The following is a 17,753-nucleotide window of genomic DNA, read 5'->3' on the forward strand; positions in this document are numbered from 1 at the left end:
ATCTTGAGTGAATAAAAGAAAGAGAAAGAATAAAAAGAAGTAAAGAGATCATATGGATCTTATGGGGAGTAATGACTTCACATATAAAGAGTATGTTGATTAAAAGTTGTTGAGAGTTGACAAACATAGTTTTGGTCATCATTGCAATTAATAGGAAGTAATAAAGAAAGAGAGGTTTCACATATAAATATACTATCTTGGACATCTTTTATGATTGTGAGCACTCATTAAAATATGACATGCTAAAGAGTTGGTGTTGGACAAGGAAGACAACATAATGGGTTATGTTTTCTTATATCTGAAATAAAGTATATTGTCATGGATCATCCAACATGTTGAGCTTGCCTTTCCCACTCATGCTAGCCAAATTCTTTGCACCAAGTAGAGATACTACTTGTGCTTCCAAATACCCTTAAACCCAGTTTTGCCATGAGAGTCCACCATATCTACCTATGGATTGAGTAAGATCCTTCAAGTAAGTTGTCATTGTGCAAGCAATAAAAATTGCTCTCTAAATATGTATGATTTATTAGTGTGGGAGAAAATAAGCTTTATACGATCTTGTGATATAGAAGCAATAAAAGCGACGGACTGCATAATAAAGGTCTATATCACAAGTGGCAATATAAAGTGACGTTCTTTCGCATTAAGATTTTGTGCATCTACCCTTAAAAGCACATGACAACCTCTGCTTCCCTTTGCGAAGCGCCTATCTTTTACTTTTATCTCCTACCTTATGCAAGAGTCATGGTGATCTTCACCTTTCCTTTTTACATTTTATCCCTTGGCAAGCACATTGAGTTGGAAAGATCCTGATATATATATATATCCAATTGGATGTAAGTTAGCATGAACTATTATTGTTGACATTACCCTTGAGGTAAGAAGTTGGGAGGCAACACCATAAGCCCCTATCTTTCTCTGTGTCCAATTAAAACTCTGTAACCACAAGTATTGCGTGAGTGTTAGCAATTGTGAAAGACTAAATGATAGTTGAATATGTGGACTTGCTGAAAAGCTCTTACATAGACTCTTTCCGATGTTATGATAAATTGCAATTGCTTCAATGACTGAGATTATAGTTTGTTAGTTTTCAATAAAGTTTCTGATTCATACTTGACATTGTGAATAGATTGTTACTTTAGCATAAGAAATCATATGACAATATTCATATATGTTGTTGTTATAAGAATGATCATGATGCCCTCATGTCCGTATTTTATTTTATCGACACCTCTATCTCTAAACATGCGGACATATTTTTTGATTTCGGCTTTCGCTTGAGGACAAGCGAGGTCTAAGCTTGGGGGAGTTGATACGTCCATTTTGCATCATGCTTTGATATTGATATTTATTGCATTATGGGCTGTTATTACACATTATGTCACAATACTTATGCCTTTTCTCTCTTATTTTACAAGGTTTACATGAAGAGGGAGAATGCCGGCAGCTGGAATTCTGGGCTGGAAAAGGAGCAAATATTAAAGACCTATTCTGCACAACTCGAAAAGTCCTGAAACTCCACGGAAGTTATTTTTGGAAATTATAAAAAATACTGAGCGAAGAAAATACCAGAGGGGGCCCACACCCTGGCCACGAGGGTGGGGGGCGCGCCCTACCCCCTGGGCGCGCCCCCTGCCTTGTGGGCCCCCTGGCAGGCCTCCGGTGTCCATCTTCTGCTATATGAAGTCTTTTACCCTGGAAAAAAATCATAAGCAAGCTTGCGGGACGAAACTCCGCCGCCACGAGGCGGAACCAATCTAGGGCTCCGGCGGAGCTGTTCTGCCGGGGAAACATCCCTCCGGGAGGGGGAAATCATCATCATCGTCATCACCAACGGTCCTCTCATCGGGAGGGGGTCAATCTCCATCAACATCTTCACCAGAACCATCTCCTCTCAAACCCTAGTTCATCTCTTGTATCCAATCTTTGTCCCAAAGCCTCAGATTGGTACCTGTGGGTTGCTAGTAGTGTTGATTACTCCTTGTAGTTGATGCTAGTTGGTTTATTCGGTGGAAGATTATATGTTCAGATCCTACCCCCTCTGATTATGAACATGAATATGATTTGTGAGTAGTTACGTTTGTTCCTGAGGACGTGGGAGAAGTCTTGCTATTAGTAGTCATGTGAATTTGGTATTCGTTCGATATTTTGATGAGATGTATGTTGTCTCTCCTCTAGTGGTGTCGTGTGAATGTCGACTACATGACACTTCACTATTATTTGGGCCTAGAGGAAGGCATTGGGAAGTAATAAGTAGATGATGGGTTGCTAGAGTGACAGAAGCTTAAACCCCAGTTTATGCGTTGCTTCGTAAGGGGCTGATTTGGATCCATATGTTTCATGCTATGGTTAGGTTTACCTTAATACTTCTTTTGTAGTTGCGGGTGCTTTCAATAGGAGTTAATCATAAGTGGGATGCGTGTCCAAGTAAGGGCAGCACCTAAGCACCGGTCCACCCACATATCAAATTATCAAAGTACCGAACGCGAATCATATGAGCGTGATGAAAACTAGCTTGACGATAATTCCCATGTGTCCTCGGGAGCGTTTTCCTTCATATAAGAAATTGTCCAGGCTTGTCCTTTGCTACAAAAAGGATTGGGCCATCTTGCTGCACTTTATTTACTCCTGTTACTTGTTACCCGTTACAAATTACCTTATCGCAAAACTATCTGTTACCGATAATTTTAGTGCTTGCAGAGAATACCTTACTGAAAACCGCTTGTCATTTCCTTCTGCTCCTCGTTGGGTTCGACACTTACTTATCGAAAGGACTATGATAGATCCCCTACACTTGTGGGTCATCAACGCGCACCCATGTGGAAGAAGAAATCTATATTTTGGGACCTACCCTACTGGAAAGACCTAGAGGTCCGCTCTTCAGTCGACGTGATGCACGTGACGAAGAACCTTTGTGTGAACCTGCTAGGCTTCTTGGGCGTGTATGGGAAGACAAAAGATACACCAGAGGCACGGGAGGACCTGCAACGTTTGCACGAAAAAGACGGCATGCCTCCAAAGCAGCATGAAGGTCCTGCCAGCTACACTCTTACCAAAGAAGAGAAGGAAATCTTCTTCGAATGCCTGCTCAGTATGAAGGTCCCGACTGGCTTCTCGTCGAATATAAAGGGAATCATAAATATGCCAGAGAAAAAGTTCCAGAACCTAAAGCCTCATGGCTGTCACGTGATTATGACGCAACTGCTTCCGGTTGCATTGAGGGGGCTTCTACCGGAAAACGTCCGATTAGCCGTTGTGAAGCTATGTGCATTCCTCAATGCAATCTCTCAGAAGGTGATCGATCCAGAAATCATACCAAGGCTAAGGAGTGATATGGCGCAATGTCTTGTCAGTTTCGAGCTGGTGTTCCCACCATCCTTCTTCAATATCATGATGCACGTCCTAGTTCATTTAGTCGACGAGATTGTCATTCTGGGCCCCGTATTTCTACACAATATGTTCCCCTTTGAGAGGTTCATGGGAGTCCTAAAGAATATGTCCGTAACCGCGCTAGGCCAGAAGGAAGGATCTCCATGGGCCATCAAACAGAGGATGTCATTGGATTTTGTGTTGACTTCATTCCTGGCCTTAAAAAGATTGGTCTCCCTAAATCGCGGTATGAGGGGAGACTAACTGGAAAAGGCACGCTTGGAGGGGACTCAATACAGAACTTTACCTTGGTGATCCCGTATGTCGATGAACACAAGAACAGTCTGCGCTCCAAACACCCGGAGCAGTGTGACGACTGGATTACATGTGAACACATCAGGACTTTCGGCAGTTGGTTGGAAACACGTCTCATAGGTGACACCACTGTTTGTGATGAGCTGTACTCGTTGTCCAGGGGACCATCTTCGACTGTATTGACTTACAAAGGATACGAGATAAATGAGAATACATTTTACACGATCGCCCAAGATGAAAAGAGCACCAACCAAAATAGCGGTGTCCGCTTTGATGCAGTAACCAATAGGGGAAAGGACACATATTGTGGTTACATAGTGGACATATGGGAACTTGACTACGGACATGATTTTAAGGTCCCTTTGTTTAAGTGCAAATGGGTCAATCTGTCAGGAGGCGGGGTACAGGTAGACCCACAGTACGGAATGACAACAGTGGATCTAAACAATCTTGGATACACAGACGAACCGTTCGTCCTAGCCAATGATGTGGCGCAGGTTTTCTATGTGAAGGACATGTCTATGAAACCGAGAAAAAGAAAAGATAAGGAAGCGAACACATCATACAATGAGCCAAAGCGCCACATAGTTCTTTCAGGAAAAAGAGACATCGCGGGAGTGGAGGGCAAGACAGACATGTCCGAAGATTATGAAAAGTTACATGAAATTCCTCCCTTCAAAGTCAAGGCTGACCCAAGCACCCTGTTAAACGACGAAGATTATCCATGGTTACGGCGCAATAAGCAAAGGACAGAAGCGAAGAAAAAGTGAAGACTTTCTCTCCACGACTATTATGATGATGCCTTTGATCTATAATATCCATGTAACAGACGAGTTTCCGTATGAAACTCTGATACTTCGAAAGAGATTGTTCGTTTTGTACACGAAGTGCATCCAGTTTTTGCCGTAACCCTCTTAACTTTTTAGCACATGTCATTTAGCTCAAAAAAATCAGTAAATGCATGAAAAATAACAAATGACATCAGAAAGGGTTGAAAATTGATGATGTGGCTTTGAATGGTGCATTTTAAACACACAAAGAGTCTGGAGTTCATTTTGTACACGAAGTGCATCCAGTTTTTCCCGTAACCCTCTCAACTTTTATGAAACTCTAATAGCAAAAATAATAAACTAAAATTTATGCAACTAAAATTATCAAAGTATTTTCTGTTCAAAACATTAAAAGCAAAAAGAATTTTCATAAAGAACTTTTTTTGTTAGAAACTTTAATAGCAAAAAGAATTATCATAAAGATTTCTTTTGTTAGAAACTAAAATAACAAAAACTGTTTTTGAATATAATGATAAAACACAGTAATATTAAATAGCAGGAAAGGAATCACTCCAAAATCTATTTCTATAGTCAAGTTAATCACAAACTAGTGATTCACACAAATTTCAAATAATTCAAATTTAAACTATTCAAATTGGAAAATTAATGGCACTAACAGAAAGTTTATAATTTTTATTACCTAAAACCAAAAAGAATAACTGAAAAACTAGTAAGTATTTTGCTGTAAGTAGAAACAAAATAGATAAAACAAAAAAGAAAGCAAAAAACCAGGAAAAAAATAAAAAAAAAAGTGCCACCTACTAGGCCACCACGGCCTGCATACGACTAGAAACCCGCTTCTAGGGCCAGGATGCAGGCCCGCAATAGGCCTAGTAGGCCCACAGGCACAGAGAGTGGATTTAGGCCCGTAAGCCTGGATTAGAGAGGAGCTCGAAGTGGTCGGCTCGGCAGGGCTTATAAACCACTCCGAGCCCCTCTTGGCTAGCGAGGTGGGACTAAACATCGCACCGCACCGCGCCAGTTCCAGCACACGACCTTTGGTCCCGGTTGGTGGCACCAACCGGGACTAATGGGTGGCATTGGTACCGGTTCTTAGCACCAACCAGACCAATGCCCCTCTTTGGTCCCAGTTGGTGCCACTAACCGGGACCAAAGGTCTCTGTTTCCCGCCCTTTGGGCTGCTGAAAAGAGGCCTTTGGTCCCAGTTGGTGGTACCAACCGGGACCAAAAGGGTGCATTGGTCCCGGTCCGTGACAAGAACCGGGACTAAAGCTTCATGTATATAAGGCAGTTGGTGCACTTGTGAAAATTTTGGTTTTCGTCTTGCAGTTCGCCCTCGACGACGCGCGCGGAGACCTCCTTGACGCCGCCAGGCTGCCGGACGCCGTCGCCCCCGCCCCGGAGCCACGCCGACGTCGTCCGCCGCCCACGCAATCGCCGTCCGCTGCCCACGACGTGGCCGTCCGCCGCCCACGCCGTCGCCGTCGCCCGTGCCCTGCCCCCGTGCGCCCGCCCGGATCCTCTGCACGCCGTCGCCGTCGTCGACGCCGTCGCCGCCCCCGCCGTCGCCCTTGCCGGCCGGCCCCGCTGTGAGCTGCCGCCGCCCCGGCTCTCTTTTTTTCATTTTTTTGTATATGTATTTTTTTCCATGTATATATACTAGTAATTATGTATAGTCGCCAAGTAATTAGTACTAAATTATTAAATTACAAAGTAACAATTTTCTATATGAAGAATGCATTAGGCAGATGTTAGGTTAGTGTGCATTTTAGATTAGTTGCATTAGATGTTTTTTAGTAAGTGTTTAATAGAATTAGTTAGAAAAATAATAGAACTAGCTAGTTAAACTAGTTTATTTTTAGTAAATACTACTTTATTTTGTTTATAGTAAGTGCTTAGTAGCTGAACTAGTTGATTTAATAAAACTACTTTATTTTACTATAGAAGTAGTTTATTTTTAGTAAGTACTACTTTATTTTATTTATAGTAAGTGCTTAGTAGTTGAACTAGTTGATTTAATAAAACTACTATTTTACTATAGAAGTAGTTTATTTTTAGTAAGAAAATTAATAGAACTAGTTTATTTTTTTAGTTAAAGCAATTATTCCCCGCATCGACGTCGACGATGCCTATCCCGCATCCTCGTCATCGACTCGGCGGAGGAGGCCTGCTTGATCAGAGGGGCCATGTCCGGGACTGGGCTCCGTCGAGCTGGTATTGGAAGGTGCTACCTTCCAGGGGCGTAGCTTGGTGAGGAGCCAGCCCGTCGTTGATCCGAACCTTGTTTGGTGGCGGTCGCGTGGGCTAGTGACGGTGCCGAGGCTTCTGGACACCGCGGAGGTGGTACGTCACCGTGTCAGCGAGGAGGACGAGCACGTCCGTCGCTACATGGTTGCGTTGGAGGGCAGGTTCTCCAATACCTGGGAGGTTCTTCAGGGATCTCACTGGAGCTATGATCCTGTGATGGTTCCTTCTCTTTGGGTGTCCACCGCCCGCGCCGATACCCGTCGGGCGCTACGGTTCTAGCTGTATTAGCGATACTATATGTATGATACTATTCGAGGTGTATTAGTGATAATATTCGATGATGTACGGACGCAAGAGATGATGTAGTTTTGCTTATAATTGAATGCATGCTAATTTGAATACTACTTTATTTTACGATTTGGTTTTGCTTATTGAATGCTCAAATTGGAAAACTACTCCTACTTTGAATGCTAAAATTGGAGAGCACTATGAGTATGCATTTGATTAGTTGATATCTTATAGGGTTTTTGTTTTTGCAAAAATCTAGGAGCCCCCTCCATCATCCCCGCCGTCGTCCCCGTCACTGACCCCCCTCTGACCTCGAGGTGAGACCAGCCAAATCTCCAAGTCAATATGAGTCCTATAAGATATTTTGAAATGGTTTTGCTCATATTTTCAACCATTGAAATGTAATGGCCATCAAGTTTGAATGCTCATATGATGTAGATAAAAACATGTATATTTCCGTTCTGGCAAATTACAGGCGCTCGATATGTCCTTTTTTAGAAAGATAATTAAACGATATTTTGGGTTGACTTTAAGTCTGTCGAGTCTCTACCATATATGAGAGGACAAAGAATCCCGACTGCTGTCATGGGGGTAGCTTCTCCTTCATTCCCGTGTGTTAGACAATTTGGTGTAATGCACTCGGGAACAAAAGGAGGAGCTACCATCACCGATGGTCGCAAATGTCAGAGAGGAATCAGTGAGGGAGAGTCTCCACCATATATATATATATATGAGAGGACAAAGAATCCCGACTGTTGTTGTGGGGGTAGCTTCTCCTTCGTTCCCGTGTGCTAGACAATTTGGTGTAATGCACTCGGGAACGAAAGGAGGAGCTACCATCACCGACGGTCGAATATATACACCACGTGAGCTGAGAGTTTTCAAGAAAAGACTCGGCAAACCGATAGTCAACCCGTGATGAATAATAATGATCTAATTTAGTTTTTGTAGTACATATATTTAATTGTACAAGTTTAATCTTTGAATTATGAACATAGGAAATGTCGTACTCGGACGATGAAAGTCTCCCGGGGGAGTGCGACTGGTGCCACGACGACCGAGGTCAGTGCGACAGGCCTCACCTGGACGATGACCGGCGCTTCAGCATTAAGCTCGAGGAGACCTTCGATGTTGAAACGGTACACAACGACGACAAGTTTTTTTCGTAGTTAAGCACGACTTCAACTATTTCAACGTGTAATTTTCATATTTTACAATTCGACTAGCTTATCCCATGCCATGCAAGACGATATGTCTTGGAGAGGATGGATTTTGAAGACCATGAAAGTTTCGAAACAAAGAAAATTCACCTAAGGACCCATCATGGTATGGATTTTGAAGTAAATCTGTACAATTCTAAGAGCGTAACCCATTTTGGTTGCACAAATTGGGAAGCACTTTGCAAGATGTATGGTTTTTATGAGGATATGCTTGTCACCATGGATCTTGATGATCCTGACGTCGAGCAAGACAATATGGACATTTGGGTCCTTGTTGATACGCTTCCAATTCTACCGCTATGTGAGTTTCTCAAACATAGTTATTAACTAATTTATATTGTTTATTTCAAAATAGTCGACAACTTATTTCCATTGACAGCTTATATTCGTTCTTCAAAGACTGTGCGGAAGATGGTAGATAGAACCTACTACACCGATGGCTCTGAGTTAACTTATCAGGAGAAAAATCATCTGGTCGCATTTTGTATTGATCTTGAGAATTACAATATCTATTATCAAACTCTTGCACATTATGGTCAATACGTGCCACTAGTGCACGTGTTGAACTACATTAACATCCATGGAGATGTCATGGTAAGATTTTTTATTATTACGACATCCGTGCATCTTTTGCATAAATTCTTCTAAAACTAGTACATCATTGCTAACTACGAAGTTATTACTATGTTTTTCAACAGATAATCCCGAATGATTGTGTGCCTCATCTGATGTATTAGCATGGTCGCCTTGATGTTTTGAACATGGGGCCAGGTCATCCTACGAATCTCACCTGTTCATATCGGATTTCTAAAAGAAGTGGAGACATGAAAATCAAAGAATGGAAAAAATGTCTGGACAGTCGTAAGGAGGTTCTTGGAAGCAAAAGGAAGCGAAGCGCAAGAATTGGAGATAGGATGATCTCCATTCTCCATAATGGAGAGTCAGGGTCTATATTGTTTTATGCTATTTTACCTTAAAGAGGGTATTTAGGTCCTACCTAATACTGATGATCATGTGCTAAGAACGATTAAGTAGGGTTGGTTCGATGACTATGAGGATGATGATTGTATGACTTGTTATTAATAACGAGTAGAAGTTGTATGATGATGATTAGTAGGACTTGTTATTATGGTGATACATGATTCGAGCATGGATTGGATATCAGTGGGTGAAATGAATATGGATTGGATTGAAGTGAAGGCAACATGTGTTGCATGTCGAAAGTAGTACTAATCCAAACTTGATCAAGTTAGGATTAGTATTACTTTCGACATGCACCACATGTTGCCTTCACTTCAATGTAAGCCATGTTTAGGCATAGCAGTAGCGTTGGTAAATCAAGCACGGAGATAAGAGAGGACACTTCTCTCTATTAGCTAGCTAACACCCTAAATTAACCCCCCAAAACCCCCTAAACCACCCCCTTTCAAAAAAACCTCAGCTCCTGCCAGCTGCTGACGCGTGGACGCCTTTTGGTCCCGGTTGGTGCTACCAACCGGGACCAAAGGTCCTCCTGCCTGGGCTCGCCGCAGCGGCCACGTGGAGGCCCATCTGTCCCGGTTGGTGTAAGAACCAAAACTAAAGGTTTAGGGCTTTAGTACCGACCCTTTAGTCCCGGTTCCTAAACCGGGACAAATGACCTTTTTCTACTAGTGGATCCTCCCATGTGTCATGAACGATGGCACTCACCTAATGCATGTGATAGTACACTTGTTTTCAAATATTTTTATGCATACATCCGAACTCCCACGTATGTATATACATATACTCCGGAGTACTCCCTCTGAAAAAAATATAAGAGCATTTAGTGATCTAAACACTCTTAATGATAAAAATTGGATGGGCAACTGAACGATCTAAAGTACAGAAAACTATATATACAACTGGAGTACTGGACCTTGTCTTGACCGATCGAAAGGAAAGGCACACCAATGGGTTGCATGATGTTTGCATAATAAATCCAAGCAATGAAGTCCTAGCAAAAATATTGGTGGATAAAGGTTCTGCCCATATTTCAAGGTATTTTTCTAGCCCAAACAAATGTTCCTTTCAATTATGATTAAATGCTATGTCACACAAACTTTAAACTTTATTGTTTGACTAACAAAAGATCCCAATGGATTTAGCTATGAGCAATTAATGGGACACATATTGATGCAAAAATCGGGCTTGGTAAACAAAATCCTTATAGAAATAGACATGGTCACCCCTCTCAAAATTAATGGTGGTAGTGTCATTTGACATGGCATTCTCATGTTGTGCAGCATGGGAAATTTATGCGCCAGATCAAGTTGTTCTAAGATGGGTTGTTACTAGTGAGGTTTTTGTTGTTCCTGAAGGTAAAAAGTACAAATATATGAACCATATATTGGTGTTTTAATATAAAGATTCTGACTATGCGAGTAAACCATATGTGCAGATAATTTTATGTTGTTGATTTGGGCTATGCAAATACTCTGGAATTTATTGCCCCATATCGTGGAGATCGATGAGGACGATGGGACGAGGAGGGCAGCGACGTCTAGGGGTTGAGGACGGTCGACGGAGGAGGAATCGTAGGCAGGAGAAGCTGTTGTCAATGGGCAACACTGGGAAATGTGAGAGAGAAAGATGGTCACACTAGTCATGCGAGGAAGCAATTCGGTATCCTACCCATATAAAGAAATAGACAGGTGGATTGTACTTCGGCTGAGTAGGATTCGACAATTGCTGAGTAGGATTCGACAATGGTCTCCAAACCCAAACATGATTTTCTGTAAAGTAGTTATCCAGAATATAATTTGCAAAACCGATTTTTCTAATAGCCAGCTACAAACTCATTTTTTTTCATGTATTCATGGCTACCCAAGCAACCACTTAAATACAACCAAACTAGTAGGCTTGTTGCTATTTATAATAAACTTGTTCACTTATTTATAGCCTATAGTTAGTTCAGTTAACGACATAGCAGGTCGTCAAATGCTAAGATAATTTTTCATCTATAAATTCTCGCTTTTAATGTTGCTAAATATTATTTTTGAAATGAAGTCATTTTTGGTAGCATGAAATTTAATTCATTTGATAATAGATTTCGTTCAATTAACTGATCTCATCCGTCCTACTCCTTCCGTCTCATAATGTAAGACACTTTTTGGCATTACACTAGTGTCAAAAAACGTCTTACATTATGGGACAGATAGAGTAATAGTAATAAACAAAAGACAAGATATTATTATTTTTCCTTCTACACGAGATCCCCTGCAGTCCTCCTTCCGGCTTTGCTTCCTGTGCATGAAACCTCTCTGATCTCTCTGGCCCAACTTGAGCACTCCCATGGCAACAGTCTCTGTCCATATGTTCATATTCCCAATCTCATTACATGAATAGTTTTTTAAGTGGCAGGGCACGCAGATGATAAGTTTCGAGAGCTTCTTATATCCAAACAAAAAAAGTTGCGAGAGCGAAATATCCAAGGGAAGGATATGCTCTCGATCCTCCCATGTGTCACGAACGGTGGCACTCACCTAATGCATGTGAAAGTACACTTGTTTTCAGATATTTTAAATTGCATACCTCTGGACTGACACGTCCTGGACAATTGGATGGAGAACCGATCGGTTTCAAGTACAGAGAACTGCGTAAACAACTGGCGCACAGGGCCCCGTCTTGACCGATTTGAAAGGAAAAGCACACCAACCCGATAATATATCCCCATCCACGCCTCTGCTTGTTTTTCTCCCATCAAATTACCAGATGAGCTCCTCCCGTGGAAATGGAATATTCCTACTCTGGTCTCTGGGTGAGAACCCTATCTCGCCGTATGTTTCTTCCGCGGACAGGGCAACGAGAGTCCAAGATCAGCGACCCAAATGCTGTTCAGATGGTCCCTCGCCCCTCGCCCCTCTCATCCCTTTCTTGCCAGCCTTTTAAACTGGTGTCCGTGAACATGCGGTTGGGCTGTGCTGACCGGTGAGAAAGGCCCGAGAAAGGGGGGACGTGGAGAGGCAGGAAAAGCCGAGCGCCCAAGGACGGGCGGCATTCATGCTCCGGAGCCCTCAATGATAGGGCACTCGTGCAAAGGTGGTAGAGGGGACGGGTTGCGTAGATTTCGTTCGTGGAGAATCATGATACCGTTATGAATCCTCCGTCCTTCCCTTCCTTTTTCCCAGGGCTAGGAGCCTAGGACCCCTAATGCATGATTAGGTTAGGCGTGATGCGTTGTTTGGCTAGCTCACGTCCATTTCTGGCAGCTGGGAGGCTGAAAGCGTCAGGCTCTGCTGATTACTGTAGTTTGTTGGTTGAGCGGTACCAGTGCTGTACGTACGTCCTGTCTTTCTCCAGTGGGAGCCGTGTACGTACATAACAGTCAACAGTGGAAGATTTGTTTAACTGAAACAGCTAGCGAGGTAAGTAGACGTAGGAGTACATCGTGAAAGTACGGGACAAGATCGACTGACAGAGAGTCCAGCTGCATTGACTTTTACGGAACGTTTGTGCTCGCTCGGGAACATGAGCATTGCTCTCCTTCATTGGGACCATTACATTTTTATTCCTTGGGACATGCCCAGCCAGAATAACGGACGGGTCTCCCGGGAAAGATTCCTGGGCTAACAAGCATTGGGATGGGATGGGATCGATGCATGCCTTGCAAAGCCATGCATGTGCCCTTCATGTGCCTAGGGTTTCCTATCCTTTAGGCCTCCTTTGATTCATAGAAATATTGTAGGAATTGCAAATGGTAGAAACTTTGTACTAGGAAAAATTCATTTGGAGCCCATTGGTTTTAGGAATAGATTTCCTATTCCTATGTAGGATAGGAATCAATCCTTCACATTTTAAAGGAAAAAAAACATTAGTGTAGACTTAATGGAAAAATTCCTATCTTATGCATCAAATGACATCTCTTTATCTATAGGATTTAAGATGCATGTCATCTCACTTTTTATGATTTTTTCTATTTCTATACTATTTTTATCCTATGAACCAAAGGAGGCCTTAGATCTGTTGGGTGTTTCTCTGAGCTCACGTCCTCCGTCCCTCGTCACCCTCGCACTGTTGGGTGTTTCTCCGAGCTCACGTCCTCCGTCTTCCCTGCCTCGTCACCCTCGCAACTGGGTCCAGCTCAGCTCGATCCGACACGTAGAGATGGATCGATCGATCTGTTCCGGCCGCAGCCACGCCCGGCGTCAGTGATCGATGCCTTGCAATTGCAGAACCAGTACTACGTACGTACGTAGAGTAACAGTCAACAGTAGACGTTTGTGTTTAACTGAAACAGCGAGGTGGTTTAAGTTTAGGCATCGTCAAGTTCGTGACAAGACTGACAATGAGTCCGTCTGCATAGACTTTGACGGTACGTTTGTGCTCGCTCGGGAACCATAGTGAGCCTTGCTCTCCTTGGGACTCAATTTTTTACTTGGGACATGACATGCGTAACGGGTCTCCAGGGAAAGATTCCTGGGCTGAGCATTGGGATGCATTCCTCGCAAAGCCATGCACGTGGCCTCCATGTCCGTAAGGGTTTGCCTACCCTTGGATGTGTGGATGTTTCTCCGAGCTCACGTCTTCCCGTCGTCCCTGCATGGTCACTCTCGCAATTGGGCCCAGGGCCAGCTCGATCCGACACGTGCCGGTTGATCTGTTCTGATCGGAGCCACGCTTTGGTGGTGTCACCGGTGAAGCTCACACGTCAGATGAGATCTGACCTGACCAGCCAAGCTAGCTGCCATGGATCGTTCCGTGGACGTACGCATCATGCACATGGCCTCAGGTAGTATAGTAAATTCCGATCGCCCCGGTTTGCATGTCGGCGGAACATCCCTGCGCTGGGCTGTCAAACAGGTTAATTAACCAACCATCTCGGAATATTCCAGGCCACTGAACCGAAACCCAACGGGGGAGCCAGCCAACGAGCGACACGGCACGTTGCGGCACAGCGGCAGCGGAGAGCGTTCCGCGGACGGAGCCACGTGACCGGGGAGCCCGTCGCCCTCCTCCGTAACAGTATAGTAATCCTGGATCTTGTTCGTTTGCCAAGCCCAGTCTGTTCCCTGTACTACTACTACTACTTGTCTACTTACATGGATGGATCCGTCGATCTCAACTCGTGCTAGTACCACGCAGTACGCACGGTTGGGGAGAAGAGAATGGGGACGAACGCCACCACGTTCGCTCGGTTGGTTCGGCGCGCGTCCAAACAAAACGCACGAACGCCTGCCTGCTCCTGCTCCTTCTCCTTCTCCTACGATACGAGGCGGCATGCATGCACGCGGCAGGGTAACATGCATGGGCAGACAGGGGAACGTGTCAGTGTCAACGTGCATGCATATGCATTGCGTCCCGCCCGACGGATGCATCCAAATCCACCAGGCCGCGCGGGTGCGATGCGACACGATCGATCGGCCAAACACGTAGCTGGGGCCGTAGGGGCGCGAAAGGCAAAAGGCATTCGGGCTAGGTTTGCTGGTCGTGGATTTCTGCAGTCCAGTGCCCCAGTGCTTGGGATAACCTTGAGAAGGTAGGGTTAATCCAAACATTTCGCAATGATGGACGAAATATTACCGGCCGTCCGGCCGGCGAGGTACAATCTTACCTTCGCCAGAATATATATATATATATATATACATGTTGCAAGTGATCATGACATCCAATGGAGTTTTTTTAGAAAACTTTCTATTCATTCATCATCAATCATGATAGTGGCAGTAGAACAAACACCAGAAAAAATAAAAATTACGTCCAGATTCGTAGGCCACCTAACGACGACTACAAACACTAAAGCGAACCGAAGCCGAGGCACGCCGCCATCATCACCCCTCCCCTCCGGAACCGGGCAAAATTTATTGTAGTAGACAGTCAAAAAGTCGTCGTGCTAAGGCCTCACAGGACCAGCAGAACAGAACAACAACCGTCACCGATGATGAGAAGCGTAGATACAAAATCCAACCTGAAGACACGCTGACGTAGACGAACGAAGACCGGATCCGAGCGGATCCACCAAACACAACCACTGACCGATTCCCGCTAGATTCGCCGGAGACACACCTCCACACGTCCTTCGATGATGCTACACACACCACCGGGATAGGCCTAGGCGGGGAGAATCTTATTCCATCTTTAGGGAGCCGCTGCCGTCTCGTCTTTCTCAGCAAGGCACATACCCTAGCAAAACTTAAAGAAACATATAAAAACAGAGCCCTCCCGCCGGTAAGGGCCAAGATCCACCGCGCCTCCATGGCCTTAAGGCCAGAGGAGAAACCCTAGCCGCCTCTTTATGTTCCCTTTGAAGGAGAGCAAAGGGGTAAGTCACGCTAGCATAATATACAATGAAGTTAGGAGGTCAAACTTGTTTTTTTGCGGGGGAAGTTAGGAGGTAATGGCATCTCAAATTGCGTGGTCCGGATGTGTTGTGTCATCCAACGCGGCCCTGTATCGGCCCGCAAAGCGGTCCGTACGTATTTTTTCTGGCAAACCCGAGGCAAAGTGGGGGGGGGGTCCTTTGCGGGAGTCAGGACAGCAACACCCCCGGCCCACCCAAAACCCCTCACACACCCCGCACCTCCATCCTCTTATTTTCTCTCTTTCTTGTTTTCTCTCTTGCCTTCGCCGCCGCTCCACCGCCCCGGCCGCCACGCCCCTGCCGGAACTCAACGAGTTTGTCACGTCCAATGGCACACCCTGGCTCCACACCACTTCTCCTCTGCCGCCGGGATGAGCCTCTCCTCCGACCGCCGCTCAGGTACCATCCACTCCTGTGATGCTCACCATGCCGGTAGTTGTTCGATGAATTGCCCGAGCTAATTTTTTGTCCCTTCTTCTTTGAAGCAATGGTATGGAGTACATATACGAGCACTGTGTTGAGCCATCTGACGAGGACTATACAGATGAGATGGTGATGATGCAGGCGGTGCCTGCAGACGCGGAGCATGCGAAGGACCATGTTCTCAATTTCAAGGGGTCAATCAACGGTCATCGAGTGCTCAACTGCAACCGGGTGCGCGACCATTTGATGCCAATGGACTACTACTTTGCCCCCAATGCCATCTTCACTGACAATTTTCACGAGCGCATTCATATGCGCAAAAATGTCTTTGATCGTCCCTACCATGGCGTACAGTCCTTTGATGACTACTTCATCTTGAAGAAGGACATCGTGGGAAGGATTGGTTTCTCTAGTTACCAGAAGTGCACGGCCGTACCGCGGATGCTTGCATATGGCACGGCCGCTGATTTTGTGGGACGAGTACCTGCGGATGTCCGAGAGCACACGCGGAGATGCCATGGTCAGGTTTACAACTGTCGTGGTCTTGATGTTTGGACCTCGGTACCCGAGAGAACCAACTGTGGAAGACATCGAGAGGCTCTTGGCAATCTCAGAAGCAAAAGGGTGGCCGGGTTTGCTAGGATCACTTGACTGCATGCACTGAAAATGGAAGAACTGCCCGAATTGCAAGGCTAATATTAGGGGCATGTTAAGAAGCCTATCATCATTCTTGAAGCAGTTGCATCACATGATCTTTGTATTTGGCATGCCCGGGTCTCACAATGACATCAATGTGCTGCAGTGATCACCATTGTTTGCTAGGCAGACTGAAGGAAAAGCTCCTCCTTGCCACTATACTGTCAATGGGCATGAGTACAACATGGGCTCCTATCTGGTTGGTAGTATCTATCCTCCTTGGGCTACCTTTGTGAACACCATCTCTAACCTAGTTGTTCTGAAAAAGTTTCACTTTGCCCAAAGACAAGAAGCAGCTAAAAAGAATATTGAGAGGGCTTTTGGAGTTCTGCAAGCACGTTTTGTTGTTGTTTGTGGACCTGCTAAACAATGGGATACAGAGACCTTGTGGGAGGTGATGACCTGTTGTGTGAGGATGAGGATGAGGATGCTGTCGCAGGTCTTGAGTTGAGAACATGGGTGATCCTATCGAACTTTTCGACCAAAATCTGGCCACATTTAAAGAGTTTGTTCAAATGCATCAACAAATTCGGCATCAAGCAACTCACGAGCAACTAAAGGAAGATCTGATTGAGCATCTGTGGGCGGTTAAGGGGGACAACAATGTTGGAGTGTAATATTTAAACATTTTTAATTAGAACTACCACTGCATTTGAACTATTTTAGACAATATATGCGACTATTTGAACACGCGGACTAAAAGAATCTGGGTTGGATGTATGTGGGCAACATTGGATGGATGGTCGGCTCCCGCATCGGTGTCCGCGGATGGATGCGGGAGCAAATTTATGGGTCAGCGTTGGAGATGTCCTTAGAGTATCTCTAGCAGATCCCGTATAAGCTCACTGGACCGTTAAATTCCGGCAGATTTACAGGTCGCGTGAAAAAACCGGTCCGACCAAATATAGTAAAAACGACCCGACCCGTAATTTTTTATGGGCGACCCGTAAACCCCCCGCGATTTCGGTATATATACCGGAGCGGCCGTGATTTAGGGTTCCTGTCTGCTATTTCCCCTATCCCCCTCCGCCGCAATTCGTTAGCTCCGGCGACAAATCCCCCCCCCCAAGCCACGATTTGCCG

At 44.8% G+C, this 17,753-nt stretch overlaps 1 protein-coding gene across 1 annotated transcript; it reads left to right on the plus strand.

Moving 5' to 3' along the window:
- Nucleotides 1-15,879: 15,879 nt before the first annotated feature.
- LOC109741350 (uncharacterized) lies at nt 15,880-17,121 on the plus strand. Its single transcript, XM_020300426.1, has 3 exons — nt 15,880-15,950; nt 16,037-16,499; nt 16,801-17,121. The coding sequence occupies exons 1-3, from the start codon at nt 15,880-15,882 to the stop codon at nt 17,119-17,121; spliced, it is 855 nt and encodes a 284-aa protein (XP_020156015.1).
- Nucleotides 17,122-17,753: the final 632 nt, after the last annotated feature.

Source organism: Aegilops tauschii, chromosome 3 (genome assembly GCF_002575655.3).
Source record: "Aegilops tauschii subsp. strangulata cultivar AL8/78 chromosome 3, Aet v6.0, whole genome shotgun sequence".
Classification (NCBI taxonomy): Eukaryota; Viridiplantae; Streptophyta; class Magnoliopsida; order Poales; family Poaceae; genus Aegilops; species Aegilops tauschii.